The sequence below is a fragment of the Enhydra lutris genome, unplaced genomic scaffold, assembly GCF_002288905.1.
Source record: "Enhydra lutris kenyoni isolate GAN:26980312 unplaced genomic scaffold, ASM228890v2 scaffoldscaffold79, whole genome shotgun sequence".
Lineage (NCBI taxonomy): Eukaryota > Metazoa > Chordata > Mammalia > Carnivora > Mustelidae > Enhydra > Enhydra lutris.
The window spans coordinates 2,786,309-2,808,038 of NW_019154163.1; the positions used below are offsets into that span (position 1 = coordinate 2,786,309).

The following is a 21,730-nucleotide window of genomic DNA, read 5'->3' on the forward strand; positions in this document are numbered from 1 at the left end:
CTTTATAGATTTGCCTCTTCTGGAGATTTTAAATAAATTGAATTATACAGTGTATTTTTTGTGACTGATTTCTATCAGTTAGTATATTGTTTTCAAGATTAAGTCATGTTGCAGCATGTATCATTAGTTCATTTCTCTTTATTGCTGAATAATATTTGATTGTATGGATGCCACAATTTGTTCATCCCTTTATTAGTTGATGGACATTGGATTGTTATAACTTTTTGGCTTGTGATGAATAATACCATGAATATTCTTGTACAAGTTTTTATGTAGACTTAATGTTTGGTTTCTCATGGATTTATACCTGGGAGTAGAATTGTTGGGTTATATGGTTACTCTATCATTTTGAGGAGCTGCAAAACTGTGTTCCAAAGTGTATAATTTTCATTCCTCCCAGTAGTATATGGGGATGAACGTATTACTTTCATAATTGAAAAAAAAAGTGATTTCTAATTTGGAAAAAAATAATAAGGGTATTTTCACTGTTTCTCTGCAGTTTAAGATTTGTTAGTGGAAGTAGAGATGGAACAGCAAGAATTTGGCAATATCAGCAACAAGAATGGAAGAGTATAGTGCTAGATATGGCTACTAAAATGACTAGGTAAGATTGGCTGTTAGATATTTCAGTGGTTCTCATATGGTATACTATCTTTTGATTTACTGAATTATATTTCATTAATGAAAATCTCTTTTTAGATTAGTAAACAGTTTAGAGTTCTTTGGTAGACCTGAAGTATAACACCTATATTTAGTCTCTAAGTAAATTGCCATTTGCTGTTGACAGACTGTATGATAGAAACATTAATAGTCATTCAAAATTCTGATCTCTTGTGAACCAAAGAGCTCTACTCTGCTAATGCCCACAGAGTTATTTTCTGCCTTAGTTTTCTATAGGTCATTTTTAATATCTGTCTATACTACTTTCTACTTTGAGGGTTGTCCAAATGTCATCATAAGCTTAACTATTTATGTCTTACTGGGGTTACCTTTATAATGTTACATATTGTTAGCATTCCTACTCGATAGTATAAGTACACTTAATCAGCATTCTGTTTCATCCTCTTCCCTGTTGACTGGAAGATACATGATTACATCTTTAGGACATTACAGTTTCTATAGGGTAAGGCTCTGGAACCAATTATCTTCCCATTAATAACAATATGGAACTGACAATAGCCAGCAATTCTTATCATGTTCAACTAAATTAAAAGTTAATGAATTTCTTGCTTCTCTTTTACAAGATCTGTTAGTTTCAAAATGTATTACTTAAGGGAATCAAGTGTCCATTTTATGTTTTCTTCATATTTTCTGGTAGCCAACATGACCTTATATTTTATTTTTCAAGGGATTATAGATTTTTTGTAGTTTCACTTTTTTTGTTCTTGTGTAACTAACTAAAAAATTTTTTTGTCATTTTGTGTCTTCTGTCTTCGTAACATAAGCTTATGGGTTTTGCCCTACTTAGATACTTTTTATTATTTTATTTTGTGAGTACTTAAAAGCATAGTTTAGGATTTTTTATCTAAAAATTTGCAAGCTACCAGAGAGGTTTTTTTTTTCCATAATTTGCTATTTTAGATATACCTTTGTCAGTAATTTACAGTGTATGAATACTGCAAATTATTTTATTTAGGAATAATGTGCCATCTGGAGAAGACAAGGTCACTAAACTTAAGGTGACTATGGTGGCCTGGGATCGCTATGACACCACAGTTATTACTGCAGTGAACAATTTCCTTTTGAAAGTATGGAATTCTATCACAGGGCAACTTCTTCATACTTTATCTGTAAGTATTTTTGGAATAATTAAACTGATCAAAAAGGGCATTATTCCAGAAGACAGGAAATTTAAATTTTAGTTTACTTTCTATGACTTACTAACCCTTGGAGAAGTAAATATTTCAATTACCTTTGTTGGCGTATCTACAAAATAAGGATGGCACATGGTATAGCTGCTAAAAGCAGATATGAAAACATTTCAAGATCCTTTTGAGGTCTGGTAATTATTTATTTTGTAAAATGCATTTAAGGATATGTAAGTTATTTTGTTTTTAGCATTAGTTGGGATTTTTGTTATTATTGTTTTAGGGGTAGAGCTAACTTTATTTTGACAAGAGCCTCCTTTATGTTCTACTTTCAGGGATTCATATATGCAAGAAGTAGAGGTAAGGGGAAAAAGTAAGAGAAAAGGTGGTTTTTCCTCTTCTAAAAATGTATTTGTTGTAGTAAGATAGGATTAATAACAGAAGTCAGGTAGGTGGGGTTGATTATTGGTTTATCATGCACTTCAGGTTAAATACCACTTAAAAGCCTTATTTCCTGGGGCGCCTGGGTGGCTCAGTGGGTTAAAACCTCTGCCTTCGGCTCAGGTCATGATCCCAGGGTCCTGGGATCAAGCCCCGCATCAGGCTCTCTGCTCAGCGGGGAGCCTGCTTCCCTTCCTCTCTCTCTGCCTGCCTCTCTGACTATCTGTGATCTCTGTCTGTCAAATAAATAAATAAAATCTTTAAAAAAAAGCCTTATTTCCTATCTGTTTCAATTATCAGTTCCTAGATACTTAAGGACAGGGCCAAATGATTGCCATACGATTTACAAAGCAGTTAAGTGATAAGGACTAGAATCCAGCTCTCCTGACTCAATTCACTTTGTAGTATACCATGGTATCATCCTTATTTGACTCCTATGTCAGATTTTCTAAAGATCTGTTTAATTTTGGGAGGATTTCCATATACCTCCCAATTCTCTTTGCTAACACTGTGTTAATGGAGTTTTAGATTCTTTTTTTAATTTGCTTAACCAATTTTTATCCCCTTCTGCCTTTCCCTATTCCCTGATAGAAGTTTCTGTAAATTATGTGTAGAAAAATATATACGATTTGCTTGATTCTTCATTAGTAAATGTTCATCTGTGTGCATGCTTCAGTAGAAATAAAGTATGAGCCACATATATAATAATTTTTCTAGTAGATGCAACAGAAAAAGTAAAGCACAATAGGTGAAATTAATTTTAAAAATATATTTCATTTAACCCAGTATATCCAAAATAGTAGCATTTCAGCATGTACCTAATATGATAATTATTAACTATTTTCTGTTTTTAAAATACAAAATCTTTGAAATCTAGTGTGTATTTTATATTTACATAACATCTCAATTTGGACTAGCCACATTTCAGATGCTTAATAGCCACATGGGGCTAACTGCATATGAGACAGCACAGGTCTGTATCTCTCAAAATCACAATTTCAAAATTTGTGTCATAGCCACTGGCTTTATAGATATGTGTAAAATTCTGTCTTAATAAGTACCTTAATTTAGAATTTTGTTTAGTGGTACTCCTCCCATGGGTTGATTCATGGGTCATCTGTTTTTAGTGAATTTTACTAAAAAAATTTAGAACAGAGTATTTTATTTTTAGTCCTTGTAACAGTCAAATCTATTTAGTTTTGATATTTATCTTTTCTGTATTAACAATTTGTTTATTGGGGTCTTAGTGTAGTGTAAAGTTCTTCCACTCAGCAAATACTTACTGAGCATCTACTGTGTGCCAGCAACTGAGTTAGATATTAGGAATAAACAGTAAATTAGAGAGTTCCCGTCATCCTGGGATTTACAGCCTTTTAAGAAAAAAATAAAAATAACAAGAAAAGCCACATAAAAATTAATTAAAATAAATGGTCAGTAGAAAAGAAGTGCAAAATACAATGCAAGTTTCTAATAGGGTCACCAAACCTGGTCTAAAACTATTTGACCCTGGTCAAATTAGGGTCAGAGAGGTTTCCTAAGGAAGTTCAATTTGGGTTAAGATTTGAAAGATAGATAGAATTCACCTGGGTCTCAGCCTGAATGTTACCTCCTTGACAATGCCTTCCCTGATCAAACATTCTAGAGTAGCCTTGCAGTCTTTGTCTTATTCTATCACCTCGCTTTATTTTCATCATAGCATTTATCAGTATCTGATATTTTTTTGTTTTCAGTCTCAATATGGTAGGATATCAATAAATATTTGATAAATTAGATATGTGAGAGAGTTGGGAGGTCCTACAGGAAGAGGGAAAAGCACATCAAAGGTCTTCAGGTAGAAGGGAGTTGAAAGAAAGCCAATTTTTGGCTAGAGCACAGAGAACAGAAAGTATCACCAGATAGGACTGGGGAAATGGACAGAGGCCAGACCATTCAGTGTCATATAGGATCTATCCTAGACCAATAGAAAACCATTAAAAGATTTAAAAGCTAAGGGATGACCTGTGAATTTTGCTTTTGAAGGATACTCTATAATTCTGGCAACAGAATAGAGAGAATAGATTGAAATGAAGATAAGAGTGACTCTGGTATGCTGTAGGAGTCTATGGTAGGATGGGCCATGATAATAATTTGGATTTGTGTGGCAGTGGTGAAAATAGATGTGTGCTTAATAATTAATTAATTAATAATAAGACAGATGATATATCTTAAGACATTATTGAATTTGGTTAGGTTTTGTTCCCTATGCTCCAGTGATTATGTCCTATCCTATGACAGGACCAACACATTAAATCCCCTATTTAAAAACTTTGATTTTCCAATGTACAGTGAAATAGTTGTATCATTATCATTTGAGTTTAACAAAGTAATTTACTCTTTACTTGTTAGAAACCTGAGAAACTATTTGTTATATCAGATTGATTATTTAGCATATAACGAAGTGATTTTTTAGTGGTCCCTGGGAAAAAAAAGTTTTAGTAGATTATCAGTTGTAAAAGTATTTATTCCAATGGAATTTTACCTACACATTTTGAACCAGTCTGCAGTTATGTTTTAATAAGTTATATTTTTCTATATAAAGGTGATATGGTAGGGTGCTCTATTATTCCATTTTTTATATGATGATTTGGGATAAAATGTACTTTTTAGGTTCATAAGATATGATGATTTCTTTTTTTTTTTAAAGATTTTATTTATTTATTTGACAGACAGAGATCACAAGTAGGTAGAGGGGCAGGCAGAGAGAGAGAGAGAGGGGGAAGCAGGCTCCCCACCAAGCAGAGAGCCTGATGCAGGACTCGACCCCAGGACCCTGAGATCATGACCCGAGCTGAAGACAGAGGCTTTAACCCACTGAGCCACCCATGCGCCCTATATGATGATTTCTAAAAGCTCCTATTGTGTAATATGCTCATGTGTTCCTAAGTGAAATGCCACTTCACTATGTCGTGCATGCTTTTCTAAGACTTGGAGCCTATCGTTAATCATGTATTCTCCTTATCAATGATCTAAATTCAAGTGTTGGCAAACTACTTCAAGTCTAGATAGTAAGTATTTTAGGCTTTGCAGGCCACATATGGTCTCTGTTGTATATTCTTTGTTTTTCAAAGCCTTTTAATGTAAAAACCATTCTTAGCTCATGGACTGTGTACAAAAATGTCTGGGACCTAGATTTGGATTGCCGGCTACAGTTGCAGACTCCTGATCTAAGGGCTCTATCTACTGATATGCATTAGTAAAGGAAACATGTATAGAGAGCATTGTTGTTGTTGTTTACTTTTCTTTTTTTTTCTTTCTTTTATTAACATATAATGTATTACTTGCCCCAGGGATACAGGTCTGTGAATCCTCAGGTTTACACACTTTACAGCACTCACCATAGCACATACCCTCCCCAATGTCCATAACCCAACCACCCATTGGTTTTTAAACATTTTTTAGCAGCAAACCCATTTTTCAGAAAGCATGTTAAATGAAACCTTCAACTATAAAGTAGATAAAAGAGCAGAGCCACTATACTTTTTCCACTATACTTTTTTGTTTGAATGTACCATGGGGTCTTCCAAGGTATAATTTGAATAAATTTGATTTATTCAAATAATTTCATAAATAATAGTAAAGGTTTGTGTGTCATCTCTGTGGCAGAATTGGGTGTTAATGAAAGATTCTGTTTGTCCCATTTTCTGTGGGTCTTTTAAATAGTAGAGTCATAGAAATACAAATTCGATTTCAGGGGCCTGGTTAATGAGCTGTAATTGTTTTGGACTGCACTTTAAACCCCTTTTTGGGTCTTCTGTATTAAATATTTCTTGAAATCAGCACCTAAACATAGAAGGAACTCTAACTGAACTATTTCTTGTAGTGACCGTGTAGTAAATGCTGTGAGGTACATAAATTCATCTGAGTGGGATTAATAGTACACTCCCATGAACTTTTGGCCAAATAAACCAAATACTTGGTGTTGCTTTTCATTTTTAACATTGATTTTTATCACAGGGACATGATGATGAAGTATTTGTTTTAGAAGCACATCCATTTGATCAAAGGATCATACTTTCAGCGGGTCACGATGGGAACATTTTTATTTGGGACCTTGACCGGGGTACCAAAATTCGGAATTATTTTAACATGGTAAGAAAAATCTGTATTTAGTTCCTATTAAGGCAGATATCTCTTATATGACAACTTGGTAATTACAGTATACTTAGTGCCAAGGAACCTCTGCCATCTTTGTTTAACTCCATACAATAACTTAGAGAATGTCTCAAGACCTGAGAGTAAGGCCAATCAAGAGTTACACCTTTCAGAGTGACTCTGTTGTCATGGCATTAGCATTTTCTAAATTCTTGTCGCCAGCTCTTAATTCTGGAAACTCAAGTTTAGTAAGCTTTTGGAGCTAGCAGTAACCAAAATCACAGAAAGTGTAATGCTTAAACAATAATCACAATGTGTAAATCCTAATCGTGACTGTATTGTATCTGCTTCTGGTAAACCCCATATGGCTTAGTTGTAATCAAGAAGTTGTTTGGCAAACATGGAATTGAAGGTATAGATACTCTTAAGATATATTTCATTCAAACCATGGAAAAATCTGGTGAGCTATCTCTTTTCCCAGTAGAACATCCTCGTATGGTAATGGGAATACTCATATCCTCCATATTTCGTGTTCCTCTCTGAAGAATAGTTCTGAGGAAACATTTCTAAATTGTCAACCTTTGAGCTCTCTTTTATAGGCTTTGTATAGTTCTAGAGTGTTAATACCTTGTCGTTTTTAAGTAAAATTGATTTGTGTGCTTTAATTTTAGGAAGACTATTTTAAGACTTAGTTGCATTAAAGTTTAAGGTGTGAAGATATTATCTTGACTTTGCTTAAATAGCACTTTTGTCATTTTGGTTGTGTTTAGGTCTTTTCTTATTCTCAGTCATTCATTTAGTACTTCTTGAGATATGACCATGCTAGTAATGTTTGATACCATCTATTGCATTTACCATTTATTGCATATCTTCTTTTTAACTTCTTTCAGAGCTTTACTGTTTCAGTAGGGTTCTGGCTACAGAAGCCAGAGAGTACATTGGAATGCTGATGCATCACAGATTTCAAGATATTAGGAAGCTGAATCTATTGCCTACTTATTATTTGAAAATTACCTCTTAAAGATGACTTAGAGTGACTCCTCTAAATTTCAGATTGAAGGCCAAGGCCATGGTGCAGTGTTTGATTGTAAATTTTCACCAGACGGAAACCATTTTGCCTGCACAGACTCTCATGGTCATTTGCTGCTTTTTGGTTTTGGATGCAGTAAATACTATGAAAAGGTTAGTCTATTTAATTTTTGTTAGAGACTCTAATTTTGGATTGTATAATTCATAAATTTTATTTCAAGTCTTCCAGTTAATAAGGGTCATTGTGTGTCAATAGACACAAAATAACAAAGTCACCTTTCTTGATAAAAGTTTTCATCACTGCCAGAACATAGGCTTGGCAGTTTTCATCACTATTAAGATATAGGGTAATGTAGATATAAAAATTCATTAGGAAATCCTTTGGCTTAGAACATATTCTCTGTACTGCCCTTCGGGTGTAATGGAGAACAACTTTACCAGATTGCATCTTTTAACTCATCATAAGTTAGAAATAAACAGCTGGTGACCAAATGTTAATTTTCTTGCTTGGCCACTTTATTAGTCATCTTGTTAAAATACTTTGGAAGCTAACTTAATTGGTTCTTTATATTTTATTAGCTATGAATTTGAAATAGATTATAGATTCTTAAAGTTGGAAGAGAACTCAGAATCATTGAGTTTAGCTCAATACTTATATCATCTTTGAGTATTTTTTATGTATTTGGTACTTACCTGCTTTGCCGTTTATATTATACTCCCATCTATCCTTACTTGGGTATAAATAAGCAATAAAAATAGCTGTAATAGTTTGTATGATGTTTGCAACTTAAGGGAAAATACCTAACTTTATCTACTGTGTTATTGCTCTCCTTCATGTGCTAATTGGAGAAATACATATAGGGCCAGAAAGTAATACAGATTATAGGATTTTTGTGGAGAAGAGATAAGATTAACATTTAGGTGATTCATTTCTACCTGGAGGGAACACAAAGCAATAGAGGGCTATAAGAGTATGTAAAAAGTGTCTGATTTGAAAAACGCATTCTCTCTAGGAATAAAAATTAATTCCCTGTGCATGTTAAATACTTAAAACCTGTCATAAAGATTCCAGATCAGATGTTCTTCCACACGGATTATCGACCCCTTATCCGTGATGCCAACAACTATGTACTGGATGAACAAACCCAACAAGCTCCTCACCTCATGCCTCCCCCATTCTTGGTGGATGTTGATGGCAATCCTCATCCTACAAAATTCCAAAGACTGGTACCAGGACGGGAAAATTGTAAAGATGAACAACTTATACCACAGCTGGGATATGTGGCTAATGGTATGTTATTTCCAAAATTAAATGTAAAACATTTTACAAAATGTTATACTTGCTGCTGTTCTCTCTATATGTCCCTTGCTAAACTCTGTAGTAAGTTATAATATATTTTACCTAATCTATTAATTTGCAGTTTTATAGTACTTACCAGAGTAATTTTACATTTTTTATGTCACTTAAACACAGACAAATGGATTAGGACAATAAGCATGTACTCAAGCAGAAAATGTATTGACCTGCTTCCTTAGAACCCTGAACATTAAATTTACTAACTTTAATGTGTCAAGCTTTTCTCATTGGTGAAATTCCACTGCTCATATTATTGGTATTTTAATTTGACATTCCGTAGTTAATAGACCAAAGATAAAGAAATTTCAAAAACCATAAACTGGGATATGGCCATTTACCCATTCTCTTGTATGAAATGTGAAGAATTATTTAGTGTTTAAATAACACTCCTGAAGGATGTAAAGGAAGCAGTGATGAGCACGATGCATGATGTAAGGATACTAGAATAAGACACTGAACTATGCTATTCCCTGTCAAAGCAACTCTTTTTCAAATTTTAATTCCAGTATGGTTAACATACATTGTTATATTTGTTTCAGCATACTATATACTTTATAGTGATTCAGCAATTCCTTGTATTGCCCTGTGCTCATCACAAGTGCACACTTTAATCCCTGTCACCTGTTTGACCCCCACCCCACCCGACTCCCCTCTACTGACAATCAGCTTTTTCATTATAGTTAAGAGACTGTTTCCTGGCTTGACTCTTTCTCTCTCTTTTATTTTCCTTTGCTCATTTATTTTGTTTCTGAAATTCCACATATGAATGAAGTAATACAGTATTTGCCTTTCTCTGACTGATTTACTTCAATTAACATTACATTCTCTAGCTCTATCCCTGTCATTGCAAATGGCAAGATTTCATTCTTTTTTATGGCTGAGTAATATTCCATTGTGCATTTGTGTGTCTATGTGTGTATGTGTGTGTATATATAGTATATCTTTATCCTTTTACCTCTTGATGGAAACTTGGGCTGCTTCTGTATATTGGCTATTGTAAATAATGCTGCTATAAACGTACATGTATCATTTCAAATTGGCATTTTGTGTTTTTTGGGTGAATACCCAGTGGTGTGGTTACTGGATCTTAGGGTACTTCTATTTTTAACTTTTTAAAAAAGATTTATTTATTTGAGAGAGAGAGAGAGAAAGAGAGCACAAGTGCGGGGAGGGACAGAAAGAGAAAGTCTCAGGCAGACTCCCACTGAGTGCAGAGCCCAACACCGGACTCCATTTCATGATCCTGAGATCATGACCTGAGCTAAAATCAAGAGTCAGACACTTATTTGACTATGCCACCCAGGTGCCCCACTATTTTTAACTTTTTGAGGAACCTCGTTACTGTTTCCACAGTAACTACAACAGTTTGCATTCCCACCAAAGGCACAAAAGGGATCCTTTTCCTCCACATCCTTGCCAACACTTGATGTTTCTTGAGTTTTTGATTTTAGCCATTCTGAAGAGTGTGAGGTGGTATCTCGTTGTAGTTTGGATTTGCACTTCCTTGATTGTGAGGTTGAGCATCTTTTCATGTGTCTGTTGGCTATTTGGACATCTTATTTTTTTATTAAGTTATGTTAGACACCATACAATACATCATTAGTTTTTGATATAGTGTTCCATGGTTTATTATTTGTGTATAACACCCAGTGCTCATTATAATACATGCCCTTCTTAGTAACCATCATGGGGCTAACCCATCCTCCCACCTCCTCCCCTCTAAAACCTTCAGATTATTTCCTAGAGTCCATAGTCTCTCATGGTTTGTATCCCTATTTGATATCCCCCCTTTCAGTTTTCCTTTCCTTCCCCTAATGTCCTCTATGTTATTCCTTATGATCCACATATGAGTAAAACTATATGATAATTGTCTTTCTCTGCTTAACTTATTTCACTTAACATAATCACCTCCAGTTCCATTCATATTGATGCAAATGGTGGGTATTCATCCTTTCTGATGGCTGAATAATATTCCATTGTATGTATGGACCACATCATCTTTATCTTTTCACCTGTTGAAGGTCATCTCGGCTCCTTCCACAGTTTGGCTATTGTGGACATTGCTGCTATGAACATTGGGGTGCATGTGCCCCTTCTTTTCACCACATCTATATCTTTGGTGTAAATATCCAGTAGTGCAATTTCTGGATCATAGGGTAGCTCTATTTTTAACTTTTTGATGAACTTCTGTACTGTTTTTCAAAGTGCCTGTACCAACTTACATCCCCACTAACAGTGTAAGAGGGTTCCCCTGTCTCCACATCCTCTCCAACATTTGTTGTTTCCTACCTCATTAATTTTTGTCATTCTGACTGGATGTTCAGATGTCTTCTTTGGAGAAATGTCTGTATATTTCTTCTGCCTATATTTTAATTGGATTATTTGGTTTTGAGTGTTGATTTAGGTAAGTTCTTTATATATTTTAGATACTAACTTTATTGGATATGTCCTTGGCAAATATTTTCTCACATTCAGTAGGATAACGTTTAGTTTTGTTGATTGTTTCCTTTGCTGTGCAGAACCTTTCTATTTTGATGCAGTACCAATAATTTATTTTGGTTTTTATTTCCCTTGCCACAGGAGACCTATCTACAAAAATGTTACTATGTCCGATATCAGAGAAATCATTGCCTATACTCTCTTCTAGGATTTTTATGGTTTCAGAATTCACATTTAGGTCTTTTTAAATTTTTTTAAAAGGTGTGTTTACTTATGAGAGAGAGAGAGAGAGAGAGAGAGAGAGAGAGTGGCGAGAGGGAGAAAGAATTCCCAAGCATACTTCCTGCTGAGCATGGAGCCCAGCTCAGGGTTCAATCCTCGGACCTCATGACCTGAGCTGAAATCAAGAGTCAGCCATTTAATGGACTGAGCCACCCAGGCTCCCCAGTATAGACATTCTTAAATATTTGTTCTTCCAATCCATAAGCATGGATGTCTTTCCATTTCTTGGTGTCATCTTCAATTACTGTCATCAGTGTTTTCATAGTTTTCAGAGGATAGATCTTTCACCTCTTTGGTTATAGATTTACTCCAAAGTAACATTATTTTTGGTATCATTTTCAATGTGATTGTTTTCCTAAATTCTCTTTCTGCTGCTTCATTATAAGTATGTAGAAATGTAGTAGATTTCTGCACATTTTCTATCCCATGACTCCTGAATTCATATGTCAGTTCTAGTAGCTTATTGGCAGAGTTTTTAGGGTTTACTATATAGTGGGTTTTCTGCAGATAGTGAACATTTAACTTCTTCCTTACCAATTTGCATGCCTTATATTTTTTGTGTGTGATCTAATAGCTATGGCTATGATTCCAGTACCATCTTGAATAAAAGTGGGGAGAGCAGATATAATTTTCTAGTTCCTTACTCTAAGGGGAAAGCTCTCAGTTTTTCCCCATCGAGGATTATATTAGCTGGTTTTTTGTTTTGTTTTGTGTTTTGTTGTTGTTGTTGTTGTTTTTGTATACAGCCTTCATGATGTTCTGGCATGTCCCCTCTATCCCTACTTTGTTGAGAGTTTTTATCATGAATGGCTGTTATACTATATCAAATGTATTCTCTACATCTATTGAAAGGCTCATATGGTTCTCATCCTTTCACTTATTATTTATTTTATTTTATTTTTCTTTTCAGGGTAATAGAATTCATTGTTTTTGCACCACACCCAGTGCTCCATGCAATACGTACCCTCCATAATAACCACCAACTGGCTCCCCCAACCTCCCACCCCCGGCCCCTTCAAAACCCTCAGATTGTTTTTCAGAGTCTATAGTCTCTCATGGTTCATCTCCCCTTCCAATTTCCCTCAACTGCCTTCTCCTCTCCATCTCCCCATGTCCTCCATGTTATCTGTTATGCTCCACAAATAAGTGAAACCATATGATAATTGACTCTCTCTGCTTGACTTATTTCACTCAGCATAATCTCTTTGAGTCCCGTCTATGTTGATAAAAAAGTTGGGTATTCATCCTTTCTGATGGAGGCATAATTCTCCATAGTGTATATGGACCACATCTTCCTTATCCATTCGTCCGTTGAAGGGCATCTTGGTTCTTTCCACCATTTAGCGACCGTGGCCATTGCTGCTATAAACATTGGGGTACAGATGGTCCTTCTTTTCACTACATCTGTATCTTTGGGGTAAATACCCAGTAGTGCAATTGCAGGGTCATAGGGAAACTTTATTTTTAATTTCTTAAGGAATCTCCACACTGTTCTCCAAAGTGGCTGCACCAACTTGCATTCCCACCAACAGTGTAAGAGGGTTCCCCTTTCTCCACATCCCCTCCAACACATGTTGTTTCCTGTCTTGCTAATTTTGGCCATTCTAACTGGTGTGAGATGGTATCTCAATGTGGTTTTAATTTGAATCTCCCTGATGGCTAGTGATGATGAACATTTTTTCATGTGTCTGATAGCCATTTGTATGTCTTCATTGGAGAAGTCTCTGTTCATATCTTCTGCCCATTTTTTGACATGATTATCTGTTTTGTGTGTGTTGAGTTTGAGAAGTTCTTTATAGATCCTGGATATCAACCTTTTGTCTGTACTGTCATTTGCAAATATCTTCTCTCATTCCATGGGTTGCCTCTTTGTTTTGATGACTGCTTCCTTTGCTGTGCAGAAGCTTTGGATCTTGATAAAGTCCCAAAAGTTCATTTTCGCTTTTGTTTCCTTTGCCTTTGGAGACATATCTTGAAAGAAGTTGCTGTGGCTGATATTGAAGAGGTTACTGCCTATGTTCTCCTCTAGGATTCTGATGGATTCCTGTCTCACGTTGAGGTCTTTTATCCATGTCGAGTTTATCTTTGTGTACGGTGTAAGAGAATGATTGAGTTTCATTCTTCTACATAGAGCTGTCCAGTTTTCCCAGCACCATTTATTGAAGAGACTGTCTTTTCCACTGTATATTTTTTCCAATTTTGTCGAAGATTATTTGCCCATAGAGTTGAGGGTCCATATCTGGACTCTCTGTTCCACTGGTCTATGTGTCTGTTTTTATGCCATTACCATGCTGTCTTGGTGATCACAGCTTTGTAGTAAAGCTTGAAATCAGGTAACATGATGCCGCCAGTTTTATTTTTGTTTTTCAACATTTCCTTAGCAATTCAGGGTCTCTTCTGATTCCATACAAATTTTAGGATTATTTGCTCCAGCTCTTTGAAAAATACCAGTGGAATTTTGATTGGAATGGCATTAAAAGTATAGATTGCTCGGCAGTATAGACATTTTAACAATGTTTATTCTTCCAATCCGAGAGCATGGAATGGTCTTCCATCTTTTTGTGTCTTCTTCAATTTCTTTCATGAGTGTTCTGTAGTTCATCGAGTACAGATCCTTTACCTCTTTGGTTAGGTTTATTCCCAGGTTCTTGGTGCTATAGTAAATGGAATCGATTCTCTAATTTCCCTTTCTGTATTTTCATTGTTAGTATATAAGAAAGCCACTGATTTCTGTACATTGACTTTGTATCCTGCCATGTTACTGAATTGCTATATGAGTTCTAGTAGTTTGGGGGTGGAGTCTTTTGGGTTTTCCATATAAAGAATCATGTCATCTGCGAAGAGAGAGAGTTTGACTTCTTCATTGCCAATTTGGATACCTTTTATTTCTCTTTGTTGTCTGATTGCTGTTGCTAGGACTTCTAATACTCTGTTGAACAAGAGTGGTGAGAGTGGGCATCCTTGTCGTGTTCCTGATCTCAACGGGAAGGCTGTGAGCTTTTTCCCATTGAGGATGATATTTGCTGTGTGTCTTTCATAGATAGATTTTATGAAGTTCAGGAATGTTCCCTCTATCCCTATACTTTGAAGCATTTTAATCAGGAACGGATGCTGGATTTTGTCAAATGCTTTTTCTGCATCAATTGAGAGGACTATGTGGTTCTTCTCTCTTCTCTTATTGATTTGTTCTATCACATTGATTGATTTGCGAATGTTGAACCATCCTTGTAACCCAGGGATGAATTCCACCTGGTCATGGTGGATAATCTTTTTAATGTGCTGTTGGATCCTATTTGCTAGGATCTTGTTGAGAGTCTTAGCATCCATATTCATCCGTGATATTGGTCTGAAATTCTCCTTTTTGGTGGGGTCTTTGCCTGGTTTGGGGATCAGGGTAATGTTGGCTTCATAAAAAGAGTCTGGAAGTTTTCCTTCTGCATCAATTTTTTGAAACAGCTTCAGGAGAATAGGTGTTATTTCTTCTTTGAAAGTTTGGTAGAATTCCCCAGGTCATCCTTTCATTTATTAATGTGATGTATCACGTTGATTGATTTGTGAATACTGAACCACCCTTGCAGCCAAGCAATAGATCCTACTTGATTGCCGGATTCTGTTTGTTAGTATTTTGTTGAGAATTTTTGCATTTTTTTGGTTTTCAGGATATTTCTGGGCTCATAGAATAATTCTGGAAATTTTTCTTTCTCTTGTATTTTATGGAATACTTCGAGAGGAATAGGTATTAACTCTTCTGTAAATGTTTGGTAGAAGTCACCTGTGAAGCCTTCTCATCCTGGACTTTTGTTCATTGGGTGTTTTTTGATTACTGTTTCATCCTCCTCGCTGACAGTCAGTTTACTCACATTTTCTATTTCTTCCAGCTTCTGCTTTGGTAGTTTATATGTTTCTAGGAAGTTATCCATTTCTTCTACGTTGTTATTGGCGTATAGTTTTTCATAATATTCTAATTTTACTTCTGTGGTGTGGTTGCTATTTTTCCTCTTTCCTTTGCAATTTTATTTATTTATTTATTTATTTGTTTGTTTTCAGTGTTCCAAAATTCACTGTTTATGCACCACACCCAGTGCTCCATGAAATACATGCCTTCCATAATCCCCACCACCAGGCTTATTTTATTTATTTGTGTCTTTTTTGGTGGTTTTTTGATGAGTCTGGCTAGAGGTTTATAAATTTGTTTATCTTTCAGAGAAACAGCTCTTGGTTTCATTGATCTATTCTACTGTTTCTTTAGTTTCTATGTCATTTATTTCTGCTCTACTTTTTGTTAGTTCCTAACTTCTGCTGGTTTTAGGTAGTTTAGTATTTTTTGTAATTCCTTTAGGTGTAAGGGTAAGTTGTTTCTTTGATGTTTTTCTTGCTTCTTGAGTAAGGCCTGTATAGGTATAAAGTTCCCATTATGAACCATTTTTCCTACATCCCAAAGCTTTTGGACCACTGTGTTTTCATTTTCATTATTTCCATGTACTTTTGTATTTCTTCATTCATTTCATGGTTAATCTATTCATTGTTTAGTAGCATGTTATTTAGCCTCCATGTATTTGTGGTCTTCCAGATTTTTTCTTGTGTTGAACTTCTACTTTCATAGCTTTGTCATTAAAAATATGCATGGTATGACTTAAATCTCTTTGAATTTGATGAGACTCTTTTTCTGGCCTAATATGTGATCTCTTCTGGAGAATGTTCTGTGTGCATCAGTAAAGAAGGTGTATTCTGCTGTTTTAAGATGGGATGTTCTAAATATATCTGTTAAATCCACCCAGTGCACTGTGTCATTGTTTGTTTTTTAATTATGTTTAGATGTAAGTAGTATATTAAAGTTCCCTACTATTATTGTATTATTATTGATTGGTTCCTTTATGTTTGTTATTAACTGTTTTATGTATTTAGTACTCCCATGTTGGATGTGTAAATATTTACAATCAGTCTTTCTAGTAGATTATCCCCTTTGTTATTATATAGAGTCCTTCTTTGTCTCTTGTTACAGTCTTTATTTCAAAATCTATATTTTCTGATGGAAATATTGCTACTACAGCTTTCTTTTCACATGCATTTGCATGATAATTGTTTTTTTTTATCCCCTCACTTTCAGTCTGCATCTATCTTTAGGTCTAAAGTGAGTCTCCAGTAGATAGTATATAGATAACTCTTGGGTTTTTTTGTTTTTGTTTTTGTTTTTGTTTTTTTTTTAAGTGCATTCTGTCACCCTGTGTCTTTTGATTGGAGCATTTAGTCCATTTACATCAAAGTTATTATTGATAGATATGTATGTATTGCTATTTTATTACTTGTATTGTGGTTATTTTGAAGTTTTTTTCTGATCCTTTTTTATCTTTCTCTAAGTTTTGCTGATTTGCTTTGTTAATGTACTGAATTCCTTTCTCTTTATTCTTTGCCTATCTATTAATGTTTTTTTGATTTGTGGTTATCATTAGGTTTATGTAGAATCACTTGTGCATATAGCTCTCTATATTAACTTCATTGCACCCAGTTTGTTTTGAATCTCAATTATTGCATTCTTTGTTTCTAACAGTTCTTTAACCCTTTTATCTCTGGGTTAAAGGCCTCCCCGAAGTCTTCCAGGCTTTTCTTAAGCCCAGTGATTATCCTTATGACTGTTGCTTCAAATTCTTCATCATGCCTATTACTTATATCTGTTTTACTTAAATCTCTGGCCATGACCTTATCTTGTGTTTGAATTCCTCCATCTTGGCATTTTTTCCAAGTCTCTGTCTACTTCTCTGTGTTAGAAAAGCCTGTTATTGCTTCCTGCTCCTGAGAATTATGTTTTTATGAAGAAGAAGTCATAAAATGTCCAAGGCCTGGTGCTTCAAGGAATGTCTCTGGTGTGTGCTGAGTACACTCTGCTGCTGTGTTTCAGCTGCCCTGTCCTTCAGACCATTCCTCTTCAGAGGTTTTCCTTGCCTGTGGTGGGCAGTGTTTGGACCTTGGTCAGAGTGTGCTGTGTTTTAATTATGTGTGCTCTGTTCTGCTTGTTAAATGAGACTTGATGGTACTTCTACTAGAACTGAAGCCTTGCAGAACTCCTTGCTCAGGAGTTGTGGTATGTGCAGGGATTTCTGCTGGTCTTCTGGGCAAGGGGCCTGCTGTGCTGGGACCGAGGCAATCTTTACCTAGAAGGACAGAGTGCAAGGGTGTGGGTCCTGGTGTAAGCAAGTTAGGCAGCCAGCATTGGCACTGTACTGTTTACTGAAGTTGGCTTATGTTTATGTGAGGGGCAGGGGAAGGAAGTGGTGCCAGCCAGCTCTTTTGTCCCAGGAGAGGGGTCTCTGTGCTTGCTGCTCTTAGGGTAGCACTCTGAAAAGAGCAAATAATCTCTCCCAGTGTATCCTGGTGTTTTTCAGTTGCAGTTTTCATGCTGTTTGCCCCAGGGTTGTTTGCCTACCTAATCTCCAGGAGCACCACAGTGCCCTCAGGGCTCTATCCCAGCCAGGCCCACCGACCTTTAAAACTCAGTCTTCAAACCCCGTTGGTTGCTAAAACTCACAAAAATCAGCCCTTCTTATTTTCCCAGCCAGTGACTGGGAAAATGTTCTCCTTGCTATTTCCCTGTGTGCTCCTCACTCTTCTACCTTTCTCTGTGACCAACACTCCCTTTCCTCAGAGCACCCATTCTGTTTCTCCCCCAAACCATGTCTTCACATTTACTATCTTTCTTGATGTGCCTCTTCTTTCCCTCTCATTGTGGAGTTTGTTATTTCAGTTCTCAGGGTTATTTCTTGGGTATTCAGAGTGATTTAATAGTTATCTAGTTGTGTTTGAGGGATGAGACAAGCCCAGGGTCTACCTACTACACCACCATCTTCTAGATGTCTATATTAAGTTGATGGTCATTTAAGAGTCAATCCATTCTTTACTGCCCACGTTTTAGGTATATGGTGTTCCTTTATTTTGTGTTTTCTTTGACTGATTTCTTACAGAAGTATTCATTTTCACTGCTTTTGTATTTCCTACTTGATACTGTCACTTACGGTCTTTCCTTTCCACTCAAAGATTCTTTTTAATATTTCTTACAGAGCTGATTTATTGGTCATTAACTCCATTAGTTTTTATTTGTCTGGTAAACTCTTTAGCTTTCCTATTCTGAAATAACCTTGCTTGATAGAGTACTCTTGCCTGAAGATTTTTCCCAATCAGCGCTATGAGTATATCATGCCACTCCCTTTTTGTTGTAACATTTCTGCTGAAAAATTCTGCTGATAGCCTTAAGGGATTTCCCTTATGTGAAACTATCTTCATTTGTTTTGCTGACTTAATTTTCTTTTTATTTATCACTGTATTTTTCCATTTTAATTATAATATGTTTTTGTGTGGATCTGCCTTTTTTTTTTTTTTTATTTTGTTGGGGGTTCTCTGTGCCTCCCGGACCTGGGTTTCTGTTTCCTCCCCCAGATTAGGGAAGTTTTCAGCTATTAATTCTTCAAATATATTCTCTGCCCTCTTTTCTCTCTTTCTTTCTTTCTTCTAGGACTCCCATAATATGAATTTTATTATGTTTGATGGAGTCACTGACCTCCATAATTCTTTTACCTAATTCTTTTTTCTCTCTTTTGTTTAGCTTGACTACTTTCCATTATTGTCATCTAGGTCATTGATTTGTTCCTCTGCTTCTTCCAGACTGCTGTTCATTCTGTTAAGTGTATTATTCATTTCGTTTATTGAATCCTTTATCTCTGGCATATTATTCCTTATCTTTTAAGTGTCTCACTTATATCTTCCACTCTTTTCTCAAGTCCAGTACATATCTTTATAATCATTACTTTAAATTCTCTGTCACACATGTTACTTATATCTGTTTTGCTTAGACCTCTTGCTGTGGCTTTGTCCTCTTTCTTCATTTGGAAGAAGTTCCTCTGACTTCTCATTTTGTTTGCCTCTCTCTGTCTTTTTCTGTGTGTTGGGAAAGTCAGCTATGTCTCCTCTTTTGGGGGTATTGACCTTTTGAAGAAGAAATCCTTGTAGTACCCTTCAGTGTAGTGTCCCCTTTTCCCCAGGCTCTGGCACGTCAGTGAGTTTTTCTAATGTGTGGTACATGCACTCTGCTGTTGTGTGCTGTCCACTTTATTCTTTAGGCCCATCTTTTGTAGATGCTGTCTTCTCCTGTTGTCAGCAGTTTTGGTCCTTGGCCTGTTGTGGTCAGCTTTAACTATTTGTGCTCTGGTCTGCTTGTGAAATGAGGTATTTTGTCACTGCCACTGGAATCCAGGTCCCGCAAAACTCCTGGGTCAGGAGATGCAGTGTTGGCAGGAGTTTGGGCTGGTCTGAGGGAAAAGAACTGCTGTGTTGGGACTGAGGTAAGTGTGATGTGGAAGGTCAGTTCCATCTGAGCACAATGGGGTAGGATGTGGTATAAGCAATTTAGGTAGTAAGTTCTGGTGCTATACTGTTTCCCATAGGTGACCCTGTGCTTATGCAGATGGGTCTGTGAGGGAAATGGCAGCTGCCAGTTACTTTGTTCACATATAGGTCTTTCCATGAATCCTGTCTCTCTGGGACACACTCTGAGATGGGCAGATAAGCTCCCCACTGTGTGCCTCAGGCGTTCTTGAGATCAGTTTCTATGCCATATGTCTATGAGCTGTTTGCCTTGATTTTTTTTAAAGAGCAGCCCCAACGCTTTGCATGCTCTCCCAGAGCCAAACCCGATAACCTATAAAACAACAGGCTTTAAGTCCCACTATTTTCAAGAACTCATGAAATTAATGTGCTCTATGGGGCGCCTGGGTGGCTTAGTGGGTTAAGCCGCTGCCTTCGGCTCAGGTCATGATCTCAGAGTCCTGGGATCGAGCCCCGCATCGGGCTCTCTGCTCGGCAGGGAGCCTGCTTCCTCCTCTCTCTCTGCCTGCCTCTCTCCCTACTTGTGATCTCTCTGTCAAATAAATAAATAAAATCTTTAAAAAAAAAAAAAAAAGAAATTAATGTGCTCTGGCTTATGAAGCCAGTCACTACAAGGATCCATCTTTCCCATGTGAACTCCTCTTTGTGCTGCTCTGTATCTTGCCCTTTTCTATGACCTTGGCTCCCTCCCCACCATGGTGGCCATGATCTGTTTCTATCCCAAACCGTGTCTCAGCACTTCTTGCCTTCTCTGAGGTGGTCTCTTCTCCACCTTTAGTTGTAGAGTTCGTTCTGCTAGTCTTCAGATCGATTTCTGGAGTATTTAGGATGAATTGGTATTTATCTACTTGTATTCATGGGAGGAGGTAAGCCTAGTCTCCTGCTACTCCACAGCCATCTTCCCCTCCATAGCAAATCTTCTTGTTTGTATATTTCTCTTGCATATTCTGATTCCCACACCCCATCCCCCACACCCGAATGCCTTCATATCTTAGTTTGTTAGTTGTAGGTTTTCTTCCAGGTATGAGATAGGTATTGATTTATAAATGGAATTTTATTTCCTCACTAGGGATTTAAGACTTGAATTGTTTTTTATAGAGTGAAATGTTACATATCCTTTTATGTACTCTCTCAAAAAGATTTGTAGAACAATAGTATTACACATTTGCTAATATTAACTTTTACAATGTCATATGTGTAAACAAGGGTGAAAAGCATGAATATTAAATAGGAGATAAAACTAAAAACATTTGAACAAAAAAATCTCTAATTCATCACATTTAATTTCCTATAAGACCTGATGACTTGGCTGCGTGGCTACTCTTTAGGATACCTTTTAGTCTGACTAGAGGACAAGGTGAAAAACATGTCTAAGATGTATTTAAGAAAAAGAATATAAGGGTGCCTGGGTGGCTCAATTTGTTGAACATCTGACTCTTGATTTTGTCTCAAGTCATGATCTAAGGTACCTAGAATCCAGCCCCCTGTGGCTCCATACTCAGCATAGGGTCTGCTTGAGGATTTTGTCCCTCTTTCTCTCCCCTCTCCCTCCCCACTCTGGAATAAATAAATAAATCTTTAAAAGAAAAATAATATAGAAATAAATAAAGTATTCAGATGTAATCATTGTGTTTCAGTGTATAAATAGAAATAATTTCTGTAATTATCAATATACTGAGGTGTTTTCAAAAGAGATAGCATTTGAAATAAATAAATCATTTTGATTTATTTCAGAAAGGAAATTCTCATGAAAGAAAGATGCAGAACATTTTCTATATCTGTAGTTGAACTTTAAACTTTACTCAGATCTCTACTCTGGACTTTTTGCTTGGAATAGTTCCTCAAAAAAGTACATTTGGAAATTCATAAT

The 21,730-nt window shown here is 36.1% G+C and overlaps 1 protein-coding gene across 3 annotated transcripts in view; it reads left to right on the forward strand.

Moving 5' to 3' along the window:
* Positions 1–21,730, forward strand: part of LOC111160923 (bromodomain and WD repeat domain containing 3) — a 229,435-nt gene that overhangs the window by 126,716 nt on the left and 80,989 nt on the right. For all 3 annotated transcript variants that reach the window (XM_022524309.1, XM_022524311.1, XM_022524310.1), the window contains 5 exons: positions 500–604; positions 1,637–1,790; positions 6,243–6,377; positions 7,434–7,562; positions 8,475–8,700. In XM_022524309.1, coding sequence (XP_022380017.1) covers positions 500–604; positions 1,637–1,790; positions 6,243–6,377; positions 7,434–7,562; positions 8,475–8,700 — 749 coding nt within the window. The remainder of the gene's footprint in view (positions 1–499; positions 605–1,636; positions 1,791–6,242; positions 6,378–7,433; positions 7,563–8,474; positions 8,701–21,730) is intronic.